The sequence below is a fragment of the Acartia tonsa genome, chromosome 1 (genome assembly GCF_053477335.1).
Source record: "Acartia tonsa isolate MP-2025a chromosome 1, ASM5347733v1, whole genome shotgun sequence".
Taxonomy (NCBI): domain Eukaryota; kingdom Metazoa; phylum Arthropoda; class Copepoda; order Calanoida; family Acartiidae; genus Acartia; species Acartia tonsa.
This window is the reverse complement of record NC_137260.1, coordinates 36910318-36932762: the sequence shown is the minus strand read 5'-3', so window position 1 is coordinate 36932762 and position 22445 is coordinate 36910318. Positions and strand designations below refer to the sequence as shown.

Genomic DNA, 22445 nt, shown 5'->3' with positions numbered 1-22445 from the left:
TTAAAATAATATGGAAATTCTATAGTTTGTATTTTTTCAGTTAAAAATGACTGAAACTGAGAAAGTGAACGAAAATGGAAGCGAAGAACAAGGTTGTATTTTAAAATGCTTTAAACAATATCCGTAATTCCAAAACAGACTGAGGGAAAAATATTTGTATGACAGCTGCACATTTAATCTGGAAAAAAAATAATTTTATCTTATAAGTGTGATCAAAAATCTATAAATTCAACGGCATGAACATGCATACTTTGTAAGTACTCTTCTTAAAGAACGGACAACAAAAGCGGCCTAAATTTACAATAACGCGGCATTTGTAATTTATATAAAATACATAGCGGTTACAAATATTAAAAAAATTACAGGATAACGGTAGCTTGTTGTAAAAAATCCGATACATTATATAATTAACTGAAGCTGCTTTGCTTTGATTGAAATGAAACTCAATACCTAAATATTTAGGTATAGCATTATAACTGGAATCTATATTGCTTATTTTAATAAACATTTTGATGCTTTAGAACTCTTAGAAGAAGGAGAGGCTGCGGTAAAAAGTGCCAAACGTCAACCTAAGGTACATTTATTTATTGAATTACTTTCTACATTTTTGAAAATATTCGCAGATCTTTTCAGTTTTTTTTTATAAAAGGCTATTTTTCTCAAAAGTATTGTACTAAGATGAGTTTTTATTTAAGACAATATCTATGTGTTTGTTTAGGATTTTCTTTCTTTCGTCTGCGTTTAAATGAATCAATTACAAATTTAGCCAATAGAATGACGACATATTTGTGGAGCCTATTAAATGCGTTTATTTATGTTTTTAATGTAAGCGTGTAATCTGCCTTCTACTTCTAAAAAAATCATATCTGGAAATATAGATAGGTTTCGTTTTAAACCTTTGTATAAAAGTATTATAAACGGCTTTCCGCGGTTATAGAATGTACAATCATAAGATTAAAACTAGTTTTTTAGCCCCGAGGTGCCGAAGGCACCGGCTAAAAAAACTGGTTTTAATCTTATGATTGTACATTTTTATATTCGTAGAAAGCTGGATATAATTCGATGCTAGACATAGTTTTTTCGTATGGATGAGAACCGGTTCCTATCCACCGGATTCGAATGAATACGAGAAAGAATATTATTTTTTAGGTGACTAAACCTGACTTTGATTTCCCTCCATCCTTTTTTGGTGCCTCAGGAAATATGGCAGTTCTGAAGGAGCATACAAAAGAGGATACTGTTAATCCTCTAGTCTTCTTGGATATGAGCGTTGGAGGTTAATCATTTTCATATTTCATTTTAAAACATTAGCGGGTCGCCCCCAGCATCTTTATTCGAAGGGGTCGAGAGATATATAAAAAAGATTAAAACCATCACAAGACTTATATTCTGGAAATTGAATAGCCTTCATGTATCCATCATTCGACGGGCCTATGTAAAGCTTGCCTGAAATAGAAAACTTAATCGGTTTAGTTCAGTCTTAAGCTTCATACAAAAAACCTTTCTACTTAAACATTGACATTTTTATCTAGATTTTTACCATTCTTTATGTAAAATACTTCTCTTTACATCAAAAGATATTTTTATTTTGTTCTGTTACTACCTACCAAAGTTGAGAATGTTATCACTTTTTGTTGTTTAAAAAGTAACATTAGAAGACTTTCTTCTGTATTTTGTGCTTCCTTATAGCTAATCTTATTATTTTACTTTTTAGGAGATTATGTTGGCAGAGTTGTTATTGAGCTGTATGCTAATGTTGCTCCTCGTACTTGTGAGAATTTTAGACAGCTCTGTACAGGGAAGTTTTCATACATATATTTTTATAATTTTAAATCATATTATTAGAGTCATTGCATCAGAAATTTTGGAATTTTGCAGTATAAGAAATATTTTCAAATATGTTTAATGTTTATAAATCATAAAATTTTCTAAAATTAGCATTTTTATCAACTATTTGTAATCTTAACTTTTAGTTTTATAAGTTATGTTTTATATTTGATGATCACGTTCATGAAAGATTTTGAAACCGACGAAGTAATGGATTGCTTTCCGCCAATTAAAAGAACATATAACTTTTTATTAACTTTGTTACTTATGTTGTTGCTACTTTCTTTTCAATGAAAAAAAAATACATAACAAATGTATGAAATCCTATTAGGAGAAGGTGGAGAAAGGGACGGAGTGAACCTGTCCTACAAAGGATCAATTTTTCATAGGATTATCAATAGATTTATGATTCAAGGTAGGAGATGTTAAATTTTTTTGCCAAATTTCTTTAAAATTCTTAAAATTTAAAAATGGCTATATTCTTAAAATACGTTAAATCATCAATAACTTTAAACAATGGTCCAACAGTAAAAATCAGGAAAATCTATTTTTTTAAAATCCCTCGAATTTTATGAACCGATCATGAAGATTTAAATGTCTTGGTGCTTTGCTTAGTCTTTCTTCTTAGTTCTAGTCCATCTTTTAGTAAAAGGAAAGATAGGTACTAGTTAGGTACGAACATAACATTATATAATTTCCAGCTTAAAATCAGTGCAGGATAAAGTAGCCTAATCTTTAACCCTGAATAATGATCACATACTTATTTAATTAAGGTGGAGATTTTACAAATTTTAATGGAACTGGCGGGAAAAGTATTTATGGAGAAAAATTTGAGGATGAAAATTTCCTTCTCAAACATGAAAATCCTGGACAGGTGAAACATCCAAATTCTCTTTTTTTCACAAGTACATTGCTGAGCATTTGACCAACAAATTTTGAGTAACTTTAGTCCAATACAGTCAAGAAAATAATATAAATATCGAACTGTTGAATATTTTCTACTATCTATATTTCAATTCTTACTATATGTTTATTGATTCTTAGTTATCTATGGCCAACAGTGGACCAAATACCAATGGATCCCAGTTCTTTATCTCTACTGTGGCCTGTCCTCATTTAGGTAAGCTTTCCAATTAGAAATTTTGATCCTTCTCTTGCATTTTATTCAGGGAGGGAGGAGAAATTGAACTCTAAATTATAATAGTAACCGAAGTTTTTTTAAAAAGTTATTTTATTCGTTTGGTTAAAAACTTAGTAGGTATGGTTGATTAGTTGGTTCTTAACTAGTAGTGTCAAAACTTTTCCACCAATAATTAAAAAAATTAAAAGGAATTTTTTTATCATCATAGCGGATGTATAATATATCATTTATCGTCCATTATCTAATCCCTTAAGAACCCTTTTACATGCTGATAATTTGCATCTTATTTTACATGAGAAAAGTTCCGTTTAATTAATTTTTTAAATAAAAACCTCTAACTACATAATATAAATACAATAATTTATTAAGATGGAAAGCACGTTGTATTTGGAATTGTGAAAAAAGGTTATGGAATCATCACTGACATCGAGGCAAAGACTTTTTTTTTTACAAATTACACAAAATATAAATTTTAAATTTCAATAATGTGTTTTGAATTTTAAAATTCAACTGTAACTATTTCAGGCTCTTGAAACTGATTCATCAGATGTACCTTTGCAAGAGGTCAAGGTCATTGACTGTGGAGAAATTCTTCCAGGTGTTTAAAATTTGATATCTTGTTGTTACCCTCTGTGCTTTTTATATGATTTTAGTGTTCGAGACCGAGTAGATATAGAAGCAATAGGAACCATTTTTAGCGTCTGTGACGTGGTGGTGGTCCGAGATTCAAACTATCACTTGTTAGACAATAAGGATATACTTTACGTTTTAAGCCACAGTCGCTTGTAGTATTGATAGGCATGGAAATTTCAACTCTAGGCCAAAGTTAATATTGGTTGTCAAACAATTTTAAAATTATAGCATGTTATTGTACAATATTGTGCAAAAACAAAACGTTCTGAATTATTTAGGAGAGGATCTTGGTATCTGTAGTAATGATGGAACTGTGGACACTTACCCCCATCATCCAGAGGACTTGGAAATGGACTGGGATAAATCTGCTAACTTTGAGGCTGTCATGGAAATCATAAGGTAGTTGAAATTTAATAGATTATAATACAACTATAGAATGCACCACTAATATTATGGGGCTCTGTATTCGAGATTTTAAAAATTGACTAAAACCATCCATGGAGACATGTCAAGCTTCCCTTGAAAGGAGAATGCAATCGGTTTAGCAGTTCTAGAAATCTTAAGTTTCCGACAAAAAAAACCTTGGTACTTAATGTAATAGGATAGCTGAAGGAATGTAAAAGGACTGGAAATTTTAAATTCTTCCATTTAGAGACAACTTAGAGTTTTCCTAAAAATTATTAATACCTAATACGGCATACGGTCCAGCATTGACGTGTTCTTTGTTCGTACAAAAACAGCTTACCTACCTCTCTTTTCTTTTTTAATTTTATGTTTTTAGATGCATCAAAGAGTCTGGAAATGATTTTTTCAAGCGCGGAGAGAATGGAACTGCCATCAGAAAATACCAGAAATGTTTCAAATACATTGCCATGTTAAGGGATACAATTGGCAGGACGGATGATCTTCAAGAAACAAGGTTTGTTTGTCACTCAAAGTTACAAATCTTATTGATTCAAATATTCGCCAAATAGTATCTGCTGCTGCTTTGTTCGATAAAAGATACTGATGGTAAAAATAATTGGATTAGCAGGCTCAACTCATTAGGTAGGTACTACTTTCAGTTAATACTTGCAGATAAAGGTCATGTAGGTAAAATTGGGTAAGCTTATATTATAATTATAACTACCGAGGTTTTGCTCAGTAATACTAATTTTATATTTATTGAAATACAGCAAATTGATTAAATCTTAAATTTATGTTATTTATCATGATTTTTATTTAGAATTCGCGAGATTGAAGCCCCTTGTATCCTTAATCAAGCTGCTGTTCATTTGAGGTAATACAACTATACATTTTAAAGATGTTGTTCTGTTTTAATACATATAATAGGTATATTTTTACCCTAATTTTTTTAAACCATGAAATATGAAATACTACTCAAATATTCTACCTAATTGCTGTTTAAAATGTATCATTACCTTTAGATGTGTTTTCTGACTATTTGGTTTTATGATAGCTATAATTTTAGGCTTAAAGATTATGAAATGGCTATAAGCGAATGTAACAAAATTCTTGAATTCAAGGTAAGAGTTAAATACTTTCATTTAATCAGGAGCAGTGATTCTGCTATTTACTTCTTTTTTTAATTCTCAGGGATTTTAAGGGATAAGACAATGGATGATAAATTGATAACCATTACCAATGTTGATAAACAGAATTAACCCTTCTATAGCTGAAAAGGGGGGGGGGGTTAATGCAACCATCTCGTAATCATTTGCTTACTGATTACGGGATGGTTGCATTAAACCCCCACCCCCTTATTGGTTTAAAAGTTTAGACTCTACTAGTTTGTAACCAACCAATTAAAGTTCAACAAAAGTGTCCAAAGTTTTTAAGTCAACGAATAACATAACATTATAAAACTTTAGGTACCAGTTTAATTTTCAGTCCAATTATGCACTGATTTGAGTTAACTTATAAAAACACTTAATCTAATTTCTAATTGCAGGACAATTCAGATTTTCTTCCAGAATGGACTGTCAAAGCTAAATTCAGGAATAACATTGAATTTTATTTATCTAACTAGCCTTTTTGGGATAAGACAATGGACAATAATATGATGTACATTATGTGCAAAATCCCTAAAATTTTAAGTTAACTGATGAAAAAACATGCTTTTAAAACTTTGGGGGCTGTCATATTCATAGTTCAATGTCCCCTTCCCCATCTCATATGATACTCATCGGGTAACTTTTGTCACAAAGTCAGTGAAAGAATCCCAAAGGATGGAACATTTTTTTAAAGAGGTTTTATCGCAGTTTGTTTTTGTTCAAACGATTTTACCAAAAAATTAGTTTTCTTCTTTTATTGTTATGATTTTAAAGTACAAATAGACATTAATTGTTATTTTTAAAAAGCATTATTATTTTAACCTAGATAGGATTATTTCAGGGTTCGGAAGCCGCAGCCGCAGCCTCAGCCTCAGCCACCATCAGCCGCGCGGCTTACGAGAAGCCTCAAAATCAGCCGCGCGGCTTCCTCAGCCACCCAATAAGCCTCAGCCTTAGTCGCAGCCGCGCGGCTTAAAGAAAACATAAGCCACTGTAAGCCTCAGCCGCATTCAGCCACTGTAAGCCTCAGCCACTGTAAGCCTCAGCCACAAAACTCCAATTCAGCCACATTAAGCCTCAGCCGCACTAAGCCTCATTCAGCCAACGCCCCTCTAAGCCTCAGCCGCAATCAGCCGCGCGGCTTATAGTTGGGGAAGCCTCAGCCACACTCAGCCGCGCGGCTGTTAATAATTTGAAGCCGCAGCCGCACTCAGCCGCGCGGCTTCAAGAAAGCCTCAGCCGCAGCTGCAAAGTTATGATTATGCCGCAGCCGCAGCCGCGCGGCTTGATATTTGTAAGCCGCAGCCTCAGCCGCAGCTTAATTTTTTAAATTCAGCCGCAGCTTTGACACAGCCGCGCGGCTGAGATATTGTAAGCCCCAGCCGCAGCCGCAGGTGTTAAATTAATAGAAGCCTCAGCCGTCAATTCAGCCGCGGGGCTTAATTTTCATTTAATTTTGTCTGTCTGAAGCTTAAGATCTCAGCAACCACTGAACTGACAATGTTGTCCTTCTCAGGAATCCTTTTACTAAAGTAACAGGATGTCTGTGTGTCTGTACCGAAGGATCTCGCTAACCGCTGAACCGATCGGGTTCTCCTTAACAGTGTAGCTTCTCATAGGTCCTGGGAAGGTTTATAACTATTTTTTTGGGGGTGGGACACCCCCAACCCTCCCATAAAATTAAAAATCCCCCCCCCAAAAGAAAAAAAAATTTTAAATTTTTTAAACTAAAATTAAAAATGAGGGGGGAGTCACCCCCCCCCCCAAAAAAAAAAAAATTCCCCCCCCCAAAAAAAAATTTTTTTTTTACTTTTCTTTAAAAATTTAAAATAAGAAATTGGGTTATTAAATTTGACTCTCTCTCTTCTCAAGTGCCCCCTAGAGGCCTCTAGGGGCGTAGCCGCTAGTTATATATATATTGACATTGGATGGTTTTGAGCTAATTTTGGGGTGGGGGTCAGACATTTCCATCGCCCAAAAATAATTTTTTTAAATGTATTTTTTTTTAAATGTTATACTTTTAAATTTTTTTATATTCTTTTTTAAAAATTTTATCTTAATTTTTTTTAAAAATTACAACATAGAAACTACCATCTCGAACAACTACAAAAAGTTTGAACCTGTAATGTAAGAGCTCCAGTGGCGCAATCAGTTAGCGCACGGTTCTTCTACACTGTTACGCCGGGGTTATAAGTTCGAATTTCACCAGGAGCAATACGTTTTTGAACGTTGATACTTATGAATATTATTGAATACTATTTATAGGGTAACTGCCCTACTGACGTTTGCCTAATTTTATTGTTTTTAAAAGATACAAATTTTTCAGAATTTACTTAATATTCACTATGAATTTGTATTATCTTAAATTTTTTTTCTTGTACAAGTGGCCTATTTAGCTCAATGGTAGAGCACTCGTCTTGTAAACTAGGGACCAAGAGTTCAAACCTCACAGGGGGCAATCAATTTTTGTGATACTCAAGTTACATAGTAGCTTCTCTATTATTTTTCCGTTTAGGTACGCAATACTTGTTCTATATAATTAAGCTTCTCCTACTTAGATATTTATTCAATTTTAAATGTATTTAATACTTTGTGGTTGATGAGAGACACTGAAAAAGTTATGCAAAAAAAAGATTTATACATATTTCATTTTTCATAGTATTTTTAAATTAATAAAAATAATTAAATTAAGATTTGGGGAGGGGGGAGGGTGTGTGTGTGTGTTTATTTTGAACACAAATTATCCTAATATGTTTTCTAACAAAAAAAATTTAAACAGCTATGTATTTTACTTTTAAAGTTGGTTAAAAAAAGGTCTGTAAAATGCAATAAATTGTCCTGTATAATATGCAAAAAAATCTACATAATCTTTATGTACTCGATAGATTGAAATAGTTAAATGATTATCATATATCATCCGATTTTGTTTATTTTACAAAGATGCTTACTAAAATTGATTTTATTTTCGAAACTGCAATTATTATAATAAAAATGTTTCTTTATCTTTATCATTATGTTATACAATTTCTGAATTTATAAGCAATACATGAATCGATATATTATTACTTTGATGTTGTCCATATTTTCATGTACTCTGATAAAGAAATAATCTCAGCTGGCTAAAATAACAATAACCCCCATACACCCCCTTTAATCCATCTCTCCCCTCTTATGGGATATATAAATGAACTGGCCAATAAATGAGGTCCATAATTTTATTAACAAATTTTCTATTTTTTAATAGATCCACATATTCTATTATATAAAGTGGTAATGTGAAGCTTCTTATTGATCCAGGGAAGTTTTATAATTTTTTTGGGAAATGCAGACATATGTCTACTAGAAATCTATTCAATAGATCTTAGACGATGGAAATTTGAAACTAACGGGTCAATATTTCTTTAATATTCCCCCTATTTTCTAACTGTCCAAAGTCGTTTATAATAATTAGGGAAAGGGTTGAATTTAGACATGAAACATAAATATTAAAATCTTTTCTAAATTTTTACGATCCTGAAAGTTAATATTTACTGATATTTTCCAATATATTTTTTCGTTTCGTCAAAATTTGGAAAAATAGCCAATATGGCTGTCTAGAAAAAACACGAAACCTCTACACCTAATATTTTCTCAGTGTTTTTTTTTACTTTTTATACAATTTTTTTTAAAAAATTAAATATTGATGAGTTTTTTATTTTTATAGAATGAATTATAAAAAAAAATAATATTGGTTGATTGGTTTTTGCGATATCAGAACCATATTTTGTATCATTGTTGGGGATGTACATCAATTTATTGGCTATTGTCTTATCTCTTAAGATCCCTGATTTTTCTTACTTTTAATTTTTATTGCAAGATATTTTGACTTTTAGACTGACATAACCTAAAACATAAAAAGGGAGGCGGAAAAATTAATATCCAGGGAGGGAGGGGACAATGAGCTGTTGATCACACTATTCCTATGTTCAACCCCTTCCTTTCTGTCCCCCCACCCCCCATTAATTATTTATGATGATGATAATCCCATTTTATGGGGGGGGGGGGGGGAAATGTATGACATGTATATACTCAGTCATGGAAAATTTTAGAAAGGATTACAAGATCCATAAAAGCGAAGCACTGATACAGTAGGACAAACGGATATTAACACTTGTATAGTGTCAGAAGAGTCGAAGCAAAATTGTAAGTCAATTTGTTAAAAAACTGCTTGATATCTCAAACATGCCTAAATTAACAAAAAAAGCTATCCATTTGTGACGGATGGAAGGACCAACCCTAATTATAGAAAAGCCTCGCCTTTAAAATGTCTAAGCTATGATGAACATAAGCCTCCCCCCTCCCCCCCCCCCAAAAAAAAACAAACAAACCTAATAATAGACTCATATCATATTACCTTAGATGGGGGGGGAAGGGGTTGGAGGGGCTGTAGTCCTGTATTCTTTATATGAGATCTAAAGGGATAAGACAATGGCAGATAAATTGATTCACATCCCCAATGATCATACACAACCCCTTCTGTAAATTACAATTTTTAAAGTTTAATAATTATAAGTTTAACACATAATACATCTTAAGACAAAGATAATAAAAAAAACATGTATAGAGTCATGAAAAATTAAAAGTATATTTCTGTTTTCAATATCTATTAAAATGTTTAAGTTTTTAACCATGCATAATATTAGTAATGTTATAAGCGAAGCATCTCCCTAATCAAGTCCTAAAAATCTTATATGTCCTTATATCTATTTATATTCTGCCCTCAGTTCTAACACTCTACAACTTACAAGTAATTATAAAGTTTATTTGTCCTACCATTACAGAGGTTCGCTTTGATATATGTTGTCATTCTTGTATTAGTTCTAATTTTTCTAAATGTTAGCGCCTCTTCTTATTGTAGAAACTAGAAATCTTTCTCATTTGTATTTTGAAGCTAGGGAAATCAGAAAATTGCTTCAAAACATCCCAAGACCTAAACAATAAATTGAATTTTGATTGGTTGATTCATTTAATTTAGTGTCGAAATGTTTTAAACACCAATTGTAATCTACATTTGCCTATTGTAGAAAAGGATATATACGTGGATATTATGACAAGGGAGAAATAGTGGTCTATTTAGATTGCTAACAGTGAACTCCCTTGGTGGTTAGTTCGATAATTCATTAGGAGGGGAGGGGATGGGGTAGGGAAGGGAAGGGGAAGGGAGAAATCATTACTTAGACTGCTGCGTAATTGCAACCTAAATTCAAATTAAAAAGCTGAAATGTTATATGAGTCATTATAAAAGGCTTGAAACAAGAAGGACGTGTCTATCACCCTAAAAATTAATCTGTTATGGGCTTTATGGACAAACAAAATTATATATAGAAACAAGGATGACAACATCCACAAAAGCGAAGCACTGAAAGTGTAGGACAAACGGACATTAACACTGATATAGTGTCAGAACTGAATAATCAGAGTATAAATGTATAAGAGTAAAAGCAAAATTGTAATTAAATTTGTTGAAAAACTGTTTGATACAGGATAATGTTTATAGACATACTCAGATTTTTAGGAGGACCTCATTATAGTGTTGTTTCTCTTATAATATTGTACTTTGTTGTCCCAGGAATCATTATACCAAAAATCAGATCAATCGTATAATTAAATCACATTTGTTGTTAAAAAGTAGAAGAATTAACATGTTTGAAATGGACGTACTTACATTCTGGTAATGATTATAGAGTTTCTCAATCTTAACTAACTACTACAGAAATCACCATGCAAGAAATATATAGGACAATTCTAACATGCCTAAATTAACGGAAAAAGCTATCTGTCTCGGACAAATGGACCGATTCTAATTATAGAAAAGCTTCGCTTTTAAAAATCAACTGATGTTTAACATTATATGAAAATAATTTTGTCTTTAAAGAAAATGAACAATAATAGTTATTTCTCGTATCGTATTATCGAGTCCCCCCCCCCCACACAATACAAATAGCCTATAACCACCACAGGACCAGTAGGTATATTCCCTGAAGAGTAGAATCCAGCAGTTACAAAGATCTTAAGGGACAGACAGACAGACATCATTCTACTTTGTATTGTAGATTGTGGGGGAGGAAAACTTTTACTTTTATTTATTATCCCTTCATTCTTCTGGGTTAGACTTAGGAGTTGACTTTCCAAACTTTCGAAGCTACTCTATATTTTGAAATGTCCTTCTGTCTTTCTATTTTTGGTGTTTATGGTCGGAATATCAAAATAAGCATAATTTAAATGTACAAGTGTACATCTAAATCACATTAAATGACCCGTGTATACATGTCATTCCCCCCCCCCCCCCCAAATAGACGTCATATTGTAATTTGATAATTATAACATGACCTCCCCTCCCCTCCCCCATCCTTTCATGCAATAATAAAAACAAGGTTGACTAGATCCAAAATCATTGATAGAAATACATACAACAAGATTATTTGTGTATTGTAGTTTAAGTTATTTAATCTAGAGAGTGACATATTCATAGAAGGTAATTTTGTGTATCATTGTTGAGGATGTACATCAATTTATTGGCCATTGTCTTATCTCTTAAGAACCCTGATTTTTCTTAATATTGATTGCAAGATATTTTGACTTTTAGACTGACCTAACCTAGTTATAGAGCAGCTGTGCCACTAAAAAAGGGGAAAACAATTAGTGAGCAAAACTTAAAAGGATTTTGTTTCTTGTAACTAAAATTTGTTAGGGGAAGGAGGGGAAACTTTCTAACTTACTAGTAGCTTCGTCCCATGTTCCTAGGGATATCTTATATTTTATAGAGAAACTAGCTTAAAACCTGACCATTGATATTATTTATCTTCTCAATATTTCAACTACATACTACTTAACTTTTTAATAGCAAAGCTATTCTACAATTCTATAATGTATAACTCCTAACATTCGTCTATAAAAAGGTTACTATTAAAGATTTATGTCGGATTTTTTTACGAAGATTTTCATCAAATATACTTTTCAAAGTTCAAAGAGATAGGGGACAATGGGATGTTTATTACACTAATCCCAAAAGTTTTATAATATTTTCTTATTTGATGGCTTAACAACATGTTACTTGTAAGTGCAGCGCTGCATCTACAAGTTACATGATCCGAAGTTTTCAATAGGAAGACAATATCATTAATGATCAGTCTACAATTTTCTGGTCTGAATTATTGCTCTATCCCTGTATCTTAGGAATGCAATCTTAGCATTTCTTGGGGGGGGGGGGGGAGGAGTTAAATAAACACTCACTCTCTCTCACTTCATACATCCCCCCCCCCCTAATAATTCTTCCTATAGGACAATTTTGTCAATTCAAAGTTTTTTATGATAACGTTTACTTATTCATTGGCTTAACAACTTTGGGGACTTTAATGGTTTGTTCATTAAGTTGAGCATCAATCTTTGGGGATGTAAATAAATTTATCGCTCATTGTCTTATCCCTTATGGTTTCCCTTAAACTATACGGGGACCTATATGAAGCTTACCTAAGATGGATAACTTAATTTTAAGGAAGCTGTTTAATGATTAACTGGCTAAACCTAATTATAGAGGAGCTTCGCTTCTATGAACTATATAAATGTAATATTTTAGATTTTATTGGCCTTGTTAGAAACTCTATAATCGTTACCAGAATGTCCGTATGTCCATTTAAAACATGATGATTTTACTTTTTGCCAAATTTTTTATTTGTGAAATGATAACTAAAATAGACATGTTACAATTATACTATCGATTTTAAACTTTACATGATGATTCCAATAATAGTTAGGTATAATTTATGAAGTGTAGCAACTCTATAATCATTACCAGAATCACATCCATTTAAAAACATGCTGGTTCCTTTTCAAAAATTCAAACAATGTTCAATATTATAAGCGAAGCATCTGTATAATCAAGTGTTTTCTTTCTTTATCTTTTATATTCATTTTATCTCTTTTTCTCTTTCTTTCTCTCTCTTTCTCTTTTGTTGGTTCTTTTCGTTAATTTAGGCATGTTAGAATTGTCCTAATGATTTCAAACTGTGCATGATGATTCCTATGACAGTTAGGTACAATTTAGAAAGCATAGCAACACTATAATCGTTACCAGAAAGTCCGTATATCCATTTAAAACATGCTGATTTTCTTGACACTTTGACAAAACAATTTTGTATGACATAATTATCTTATTCATCTGATTTTTTAAATAATGATTCTTAGTACAACAAGGTAAAGTATTATAATCAAATCCTAAAATTGAAAGTAAATATTAGAGAAAGGGAACAATGGGCTATTTATATCACATGTCCCCAAAGTTTTATAAAAAGCATTTTCTTATTTGTTGGCTTAACAACTTTGGGGACTTTTCCTGAATTTTAATTGGTTGGGATGTACATGAATTTAACAGCCATTGTCTTATCCTTTTAGATCCCTTCCTAACCTAAAAGTATAAAAGTCTGGGACTATAAATTAATAACTGAAATATCTTTAAAATGATGTTTCTTAGTTAGGGAAATTGATGGGTGCTTTCACACAAAGTACCTGTTAAGCACAAATACACCCCCCCATCCTCCTTTACTTATCATTTCTATAAATATGAATAAGGACCTAAAGAAATTAACAAACAGACATGGGGGTTTATCATTAATACACTTTCAGTGATAAATCTATTTATATAAATCAGGGATCAGAAGGAATATGACGATGGCCTTTAAATTAACACACATCCCTAATGTAGATCACAGTTAGTGGTTGAAACGTTTTGACACAACTAAATGAACCAATCAAAATTCCCAAAGTTGTTAAGCCAACGAATAAGAAATTAAAAACCCTAGAGACTAGTGTAATAAACAGCCCAATGTCCACTTCCTCCCTGCCAAATATTTATTTGAAATTGCCGTGGTTAAAACGGTCATGAGTGTATCTTAACGGTCATTGGAATGTGTGTTAATCCCCGCCCCATATTAAAACGGACATTAATCTCCGCCCATTTATTTCCTAAAAAACGAAACGGTCAGGTATTAATCTCTATTAGAATACGGTCATAGACTATTGTCTCCGCCCATTTATTTTTATTTAATGGTTATGAGTTAATCTGTACTTGATTTTTAAAAATTGGGGTTAAACTACCCTCCCCCCCCCCTCTCTACAATCAAACCAGGAGAGGTTAAAAGCCTGCCCAGGATTTATATAATACATAATTATTTTAATAGAGATTTTGAACATTGTTGTCATAGGAATCAATATTCCAAAATCCAGATGAATATCACACAAAAAAATGTTGCAAAAAAAACGTTAAAAATCACCCTATTTTAAATGGACATTCGGATTTTCATAGAGTTGCTATGCTTTCTAAATCGTACCTAACTGTTATTGGAATCATCATGCAAAGTTTGAAAACAATAGAACAATTCTAACCCATCCAAATTACAAACTGATGACCGTGCAGACAGAATTAGAAAAAAATCTTGTCTAAAAAAAGGTTTTCAAGAAAGAAATTTAAACAGTATAATGTAATAATGGAGCATGTATGAGATCTAAAGGGATATTTATTTAGCGCCTATATGAATGCTCATCTGTCATTGGTTAATTTGTTTACCGCTGAAATTTTCTATTGGTTAATATAGTTTAGTGTGAGTGAGTTTCTCCGTCAAAAGTCAAAACTCTCTCTCTCTATCAATCTCTCTCTCTTTCCTTCTAACTCTCTCTCCCTCTTTCTCTCTTTATGTTATTCTCTCTCTCTCTCTCTCTGACTCTCTCTTTCTCTTATTATCTCTCTCTCTCTCTGTCTGTCTCTTTCTCTCTGACTCTCTCTCTATCTCTCTCTGTCTGTCTCTTTCTCTCTCTCTCTCTTACTCTCTCTCTTACTCTCTCTCTCTCTGAATCTATCTTTCTCTTATTCTCTCTCTCTCTCTCTCTCTCTCTCTCTCTCTCTCTTTCTCTCTTTATGTTATTCTCTCTCTCTCTCTCTCTCTCTCTCTCTCTCTCTCTTTCTCTCTCTCTCTCTCTTTCTTTCTCTCTCTTTCTCTCATTCTCTCTCTTTCTCTCTTTCTCTGACTCTCTCTTTCTCTCTCTCTCTCTCGTTCTCTCTCATATTCTCTCTTTCTCTCTCTCTCTCTTAATTGCTTAACTACTCAATATTAAATTGTTAGGGAAGCTAAGTATTGTTGTATGGACAGGTTTCAGGCTATTTCTTTTTATTCGATTCTATCTATCTATGGGTTTATCTATCTATCTAAAAATTTTATTTCGGAATTGTTTAACGAACATACTTAATTTAAGATTGCGTGATTTATTTCGAAATAGAAATATAAAACGTAAAAATTTATTATTTTTCAAAATCTTCTATTTATTTACCAAGTACTTCGTATATAAATATTAAGAAATTTGAATATTTAGAAAAATAGAAATAGGGATGTATTTTTGAACGAAGTGAGAGGGGAATTAATATCCTATTTTTGAAATAGAATTCTTGCACACGTATATAAATATTCCCCAATTTCAATATTTTCATATCTCTGAATTCCCTTCCAAATTTACTCGAAATACGATACGTTTAGGGTTTAGAATAGTTAATATTTAAAATATCTAGTAGACACATCATTGGGGAAATGTATCTTTTCTCTCCCAAAAAAAGATGACCCTCAAAATAAATTATTTTTGCTTCCCTTAAGTATTCCTAGAGGTTTTAGAGGCGCAGCCACTAGTATCCTTTAACCATTAGCTCATTACATATTAAAACAGGTTTTAAAAGTATGTACATAAGAGTTATACCTATGAAATTAAGCACCCAATAATTTATTATAATTGTGATATTTAGACCTAAATTTTTCTTCAAAATTTCTGTCACCTTTGGTCTAGGGGTTAGTGTGGCAGTCGTGTGTTGGAAAGGTTCTTGGTTCAATTCCACCAAGAATTGAATGTGATTAAAGTTTTTATTCTGCTATGGACAATGGACAATAATTTTTGTTTCCTCTCATTTATATTTAGTTATTTTCCTCTCAAGTTGAAAAAAAATTATAACAGGAGGGTGAATATAATGTGTAAAAAAAGATTAGAGGAGATTTGTTCTATGTAAACTTACTTTATTTGTAATATTATTAACTAAATTTTAATATAAAATTGCTTTACACCTATGTTCTAAGGGTTAGTGCACAGGGAGTAAGGGAGGGGACAATGGATCAAATATTCAATTTTTAGGAGTCTCAGACTTTGGGGACTGGCTTAAAGGGAATGTGCAAGAAGTTATCAGTTTCTGACTGAGTTTGGGGACTTGCGCATGAAATGCCGCAACTCGTTATGTATGTTTTGAATATTGCAGACGGGGAGAAGGGATAAGGGAAGTGGGGGCAAGGGAAATAAACACTTGTTGTGTTAGTTTGGAATGTAGCAGACGGGGAGAAGGGAGAAGGGAGGTGGGGGCAAGGGAAATAAACAGAATAAAAAGGGGCAGTCATATTCTTGCTAGCAGCTGGCCGGGTCCAATAATCTTTTAAGTTATTTTGTCTGTAGATTAAGAATTCGATAACTACTGAACTAATGAAAACTTTTTAAATTGCCTTTTCCAAGTTTTTGAATTTTGTTTAAAAAAATCAACCAAAATCCCCCCTATTTTCCCATAAAAAATTAATAAAAGTCACCCTTCATCCCCCCCAATTTTTTTTTCTTCTGGGATTCGAACCTGGATGATAGATGGTTCAAAGCTGTTACTGTACCAAAAAGCTATCAGAGCTCCAATATTTCAAAATGAAAATTTGTCTTATTTTTAGATCATTAAGTATTATGATGTCTGTTTGTTTGTCTGTCTGTTTGTTTGTCTGTCTGTTTGTTTGTCTGTCTATCTGTTTGTACTACAGGATCTCGCTAACTACTAAACCTATATGGTGCTCCTATTCAGGGTAGTTTCTTATAGGTACTGGGAAGGTTTACAACTATTGTGGGGGAGGGTACCATCACACTACCAGAAAAAAATTGCCTTAGAAAAAAAATTAAACATCACCCCAAAATTAAAAATGGGATTTACTTGCCCCGGCCCTCCCCACCCAATAAAAATCACCCTACCCCCCAAAATATTATTTTAATTCAGTTCTTCTTTTTCCAGTACCTATTGTTTAGTATTTTTTGTAATAACTTCATAATTACATTTGTCATTAAGATTATGTGACATAAAAAGTTTGTCATAAAAATTATACCCATGAATAATTGTAATAAAAAGCACTTTTGTAAAAAAAACATTTTTCATAAGAGGTAAGTTAGTAATACATTTATTGCAAGTGTACATATGATAAGCATTTTAAAGACGATTATTTTTAAGACAAATGTAACCTGTGTACAATGGCTCAACATGTAGCGCATCTGCTTGTCATCATGGAGGTAATAGGTTCGAATCTTGGCCAGACACTGCGTGAAAACTGAAGACGTTAAATGGTTCCATAGGACTTTCTGGCAGGTAGTTGGTTGCTGGATAGATGTCACTTAAATTGGAAAGAATCAGTTCCCCTTAATTATCCAAGGTTCAACAAGAAGCGCATCTGCTTGTCATCAGGGAGGTAATAGGTTCGAATCTCGGCCAGACACTGCGTTATAACTGAAGACATTAAATGGTTCCTACTGCTGCTATGGCAGGTGTGCAACATGTAAAGTTGGAGTAGGAGGATTTCCTTGGCTCATAAACAGGCGTAACTCATTACCATAAAACTTTCAGGCAGGTAGTTCAATAAAAAAAAGTTGGTTGCTGGATAGATGTTACTTAAACTAATACAGAAAAGGAAAGAATTGGTTCCCCAAGGTTCAACAAGTAGCGCATCATGTAATAGGTTCAAATCTCGCCCAGACACTGCGTTATAACTGTAGACATTAAATGGTTCCTAGATACTAGGTGTGCAACATGAAAAGTTCCTCGGCTCATAAACAGGCACAAAGGAAAGATATAAATCCAGGGTTGTTGGACCTTGAGTTAATGTCATAGAAACCCTCGACCGTGGCTCAACATGTAGCGCATTGGCTCGTCATCTGGGAGTTGATAGGCTTTGTACTGCATCATAACTAAAGATGTTGAAATAAATTCCTACTGCTAAAAAACTTGTATTAAACTTTGGGTACCAGTATAAAACTTTGGGTATCAGAATAAATTTTTGTCTATTAGTATAAAACTTTGGGTACCAGTATGAAACTTTGGGTACCATTACAAAACTTTGGGTACCAGAATAAATTTTTGGCTATTAGTATAAAATTTTGGGTACCAGTATAAAACTTTGGGTACCAGTATAAAACTTTGGGTACCAATATAAAATTTGGGTACCAGTATAAAACTTTGGGTACCAATATTAAAACAAAATTTTAGGTATTAGTATAAAATTTTTGGTACCAGTATAAAACTTTGGGTACCAGTATAAAACTTTGGGTACCAGTATAAAATTTGGGTACCAGTATAAAATTTGGGTAACTGTATAAAACTTTGGGTACCAGTATAAAACTTTGGTAACCAGTTTAAAACTTTGGGTACCAGTATAAAACTTTGGGTACCAGTATAAAACTTTGGGTTCTAGTATAAAACTTTGGGTACCAGTAAAAAACTTTGGGTACCAGTATAAATTTTTAGTACCAGTATAAAACTTTGGGTACCAGTTTAAAACTTTGGGTACCAGTATAAAACTTTGGGTACCAGTATAAAACTTTGGGTTCTATTATAAAACTTTTGGTACCAGTATTAAACTTTGGGTACCAGAATAAAAAGTACTAGTCTAAAACTTTGGGTACCTGTATAAAAACTTTGGGTACCAGACTAAAACTTTGGGTACCAGTATAAAACTTTGAGTACTAGTATAAAACTTTGGGTACTAGAATAAAACTTTGGATACCAGAATAAAATTTGAGTACTAGTATATAATTTTGGGTACCAGTATAAAACTTTGGGTACCAGTATAAAACTTTGGGTACCAGTATAAAATTTTGGGTACCAGTATAAAACTTTGGGTACCAGTATAAAACTTTGGGTACCAGAATAAAACTTTGGGTACCAGTATAAAATTTTGGGTACCAGTATAAAACTTTGGGTACCAGTATAAAACTTTGTGTACCAGTATAAAACTTTGGTTACCAGTAAAATTTGGGTACCAGTATAAAACTTTGGGTTCTAGTATAAAACTTTTGGTACCAGTATAAAACTTTGGGTACCAGAATAAAATTTGAGTACTAGTCTAAAACTTTGGGTACCAGACTAAAACTTTGGGTACCAGTATAAAACTTTGAGTACCAGTATAAAACTTTGGGTACTAGAATAAAACTTTGGGTACCAGAATAAAATTTGAGTACTAGTATATAATTTTGGGTACCAGTATAAAACTTTGGGTACTAGAAAAAAACTTTGGGTACTAGAAAAAAACTTTGGGTACCAGAATAAACTTTGTGTACCAGTATAAAACTTTGGGTACCAGTATAAAATTTGGGTACTAATTCTGAATCAAACATTTGAAAAAATCCTGCTGTCCTCCCCCCTCTTCCCTCCACTCCTATTCTCACAACCCCTAACCACCCTCAACTCTCCAAAAAATGTCCTAGAATGCATTTAAAAAATCCAATTTAGCCGAAGCCTCAGCTGCAAAGCTTATTTTGTAATCAGCCATAAGATCAGCCGCAAGGCTTAATATTGTATTCAGCCGCAGCCGCATTCAGCTGCGCGGCTGAATTTAATTCAGCCACAGCCTCAGCCGCACGGCTTTCAGTAAGCCGCAGCCTCAGGATCAGCCGCGAGGCTTAATTATGTTATCAGCCACTCTCAGCCTCAGCCTCACTCAGCCGCGCGGCTTAATTTTCCAATCAGCCACTGTAAGCCGCAGCCGCTATGAGCCGCGCGGCTTTCAGTAAGCCGCAGCCTCAGCCACAAATCCTTCAGCCACTGTAAGCCTCAGCCACCCTCAGCCACTGTAAGCCTCAGCCGCTCGAAGCCTCAGCCACAAAATTCCAATTCAGCCACTGTAAGCCTCAGCCACCCCAATTCTTATTAAGCCTCAGCCGCATTCAGCCGCAGCCACTCTCAGCCGCACTAAGCCTCAGCCACTCTCAGCCACTTCCATAACTATAAGCCTCAGCCACATCAGCCGCAGCCGCAGCCGCAAATTAGGATTCAGCCGCAGCCGCGCGGCTGATAGCGCGGCTTCCGAACCCTGGATTATTTAATAATTTTGTTCATCTTAGCAATTTAAATGCATATTAAAATAACAAAATCTAAATTTAAAAATGTGTACATAAATTTTTATCACAAAAGAAATAAACAATTTTGTGTGTACTAATAATACATTTTGGTATAGTTGTTTATTGCATCGTATTATAGACAGCTTTCAGTGGATGTTTAAATGACAAAACTGGCTTATTAACTCTTATTCTTATTATTTAATATTCGTGGAAAATTGTCTGTAATACGATGTTATACAAGATTTGCCAGTATGGGTGATTACCAGTTCTTATCTAGCTGATATTAATCAATTTTGAAGCCATACTGAAAGATAATTTTTTATCTTTAAAAATAAGATTGCCCATGTTTATGAGTTGTAAGTATTAGCAATATTAAGTTTAGTTAATAATTTGTCTTTCATAGTAATCCAAACACGAAATATAATGCTTTTTCCTACAATTCTTCTATTATGAACTAGCTTGCAATCTTTGTTTAATAAAGTGTATTCGATGCTTTTCTAAATGAGAAACATCAATGTAATACCAAAGGAGAGGAAAAGCTTATGTTGGAAACAAGAACTACACAGAGGCCAACAAAGACTTGAATGATGTCTTGAAGATGAAACCAAACGATGCTGCCGTAAAGAAAGAAATTCAAGTGTTAAAGAAGGTCAACTTTCATTTTTTTAAATAGGTTATGATCTTAACACATATAGGACTGCTGTAACAGATGCTGCATCATGCATGACTGGATGTAAGTAGAAGTGCAAAATGGATATAGAATACGTGGTATTGTGAGAGATTCTCGCATACCCTGATAAAATGTTTCTCCCAATTGGCTAAATTAACGATACCCCCCCCCCCCCCCTGCTTGTGACTACCCAATCCCCTTCTCTTACCATGGAGGAACGTATTGAACTATAAATTAGCAAAAATTACCCTACAATATCCACGTTTTATTTTCCTTGAAAATATATATAGTTTTAGAATTTTACTTTTAATGTTGGTTGTACAATGAGTTTTATGTGAACCAAAAAAGACAAATTTATTTAGGAGATTTCAGACTACAAGGAGAAGGAGAAAGGACTGTACAGCAAGATGTTTGCTAAAGCATAAAAAACACTTCCATTTTAAAAAAAACAAGTACTCATCATTATATGCTATAATTTTTTTTCAACTTACTTACTATTATGTTTTGTATTTCTGCTTAAAATTGTGATTTATTGATTGTCATACCAGTTGGTTGTTTTACTTTACACTAATCTTAAACAATTAAGTCAATAAAAAAATCATAAAAATGTCTTAACTCGTTTACTGCGTTGCTGTTTTCAGATTATTTTCAGATTAAAAAATCTACTGTTGACTTTATTTTGAATCATAAAATGCAAAAAAATGGATTATCATTTGTTTTTAATTGAGGTAAGATATTAAAACATATCTACGTATTTAAAAGTACAAAAGAGATGCTTCGCCAAAAATAATTTTGAAAAATGAAACGTATCTCTAGTATGCATGCACTAATTTCGGTTCTATTTGCGGATTTAATTCTAATGACCTCCCTAAACATTTAACATCTCTTATTCTCATCTCAGGAATGGAGGGACAGAATAAATCTCCGGTTACAAGTATTCTAATCATAGAGAAAAAAATAAAAGAGAGGAATCGAAGCAACTAGAAGACGAAAATAGGCAGTGGGCCTAGAGGCCTACTTAGCGCTGTTGCCGCGCTAAAATTTATTGCTATTCCACTACTTTTCAAATGGGAGGATTAAAAATTATTTTAAAAAATATTTTTTTACTATTTCCATATTTAGGGCAAGAATATTAGATAAGATATTTTCATTTTAATGTTTTAATTAAAAATTACATAGAATTTTATTTTTATTTAAAAAAATTTGTTCATGAAAGATGAATCCTTCTATTTCTAAAAAGGGGGAAATTTTTTTCATAATGAACATTCAGCTGATTCTGACCGCCCACGGCTGTTTGCTAAATATCGCTTTTCTTTTTATTCACATTATTATTTATGATTGACTTACAAAAAGCCCTGGGCGGTTTTTGATTTTCGTCTGCTTCTAAATTTAGGGATGGGGAAGTAGTATTTTACCATGAAAAAGG

At 32.9% G+C, this 22445-nt stretch overlaps 2 protein-coding genes across 2 annotated transcripts in view; both read left to right on the top strand.

Moving 5' to 3' along the window:
• Positions 1-18: 18 nt before the first annotated feature.
• On the top strand, positions 19-21628 carry LOC145318709 (uncharacterized). Its single transcript, XM_080160171.1, has 16 exons — positions 19-92; positions 522-574; positions 1150-1276; positions 1715-1799; positions 2160-2242; positions 2601-2701; positions 2872-2947; positions 3338-3399; positions 3494-3566; positions 3880-4000; positions 4383-4520; positions 4827-4880; positions 5073-5127; positions 5553-5601; positions 20880-20998; positions 21382-21628. Exons 1-16 carry the CDS (start codon positions 47-49, stop codon positions 21442-21444), a joined length of 1305 nt encoding a protein of 434 aa, XP_080016297.1. The 5' UTR covers positions 19-46; the 3' UTR covers positions 21445-21628.
• Positions 21612-22445, top strand: part of LOC145318685 (paladin-like) — a 29357-nt gene continuing 28523 nt past the window's right edge. Inside the window, exon 1 of the mRNA XM_080160131.1 lies at positions 21612-21747. The gene's annotated coding sequence lies outside the window, so the exon portion shown is untranslated. The remainder of the gene's footprint in view (positions 21748-22445) is intronic.

What these genes read in the sequence shown, in the direction of transcription:
- LOC145318709 (XM_080160171.1), top strand. Translation starts at nt 47, where the DNA reads ATGACTGAAACTGAGAAAGTGAACGAAAATGGAAGCGAAGAACAAG. An exon ending in GTGCCAAACGTCAACCTAAG is followed by an intron (nt 575 to 1,149) that starts GTACATTTATTT and finishes ATTATTTTTTAG; the next exon opens with GTGACTAAACCTGACTTTGA. An exon ending in AACATGAAAATCCTGGACAG is followed by an intron (nt 2,702 to 2,871) that starts GTGAAACATCCA and finishes ATTGATTCTTAG; the next exon opens with TTATCTATGGCCAACAGTGG.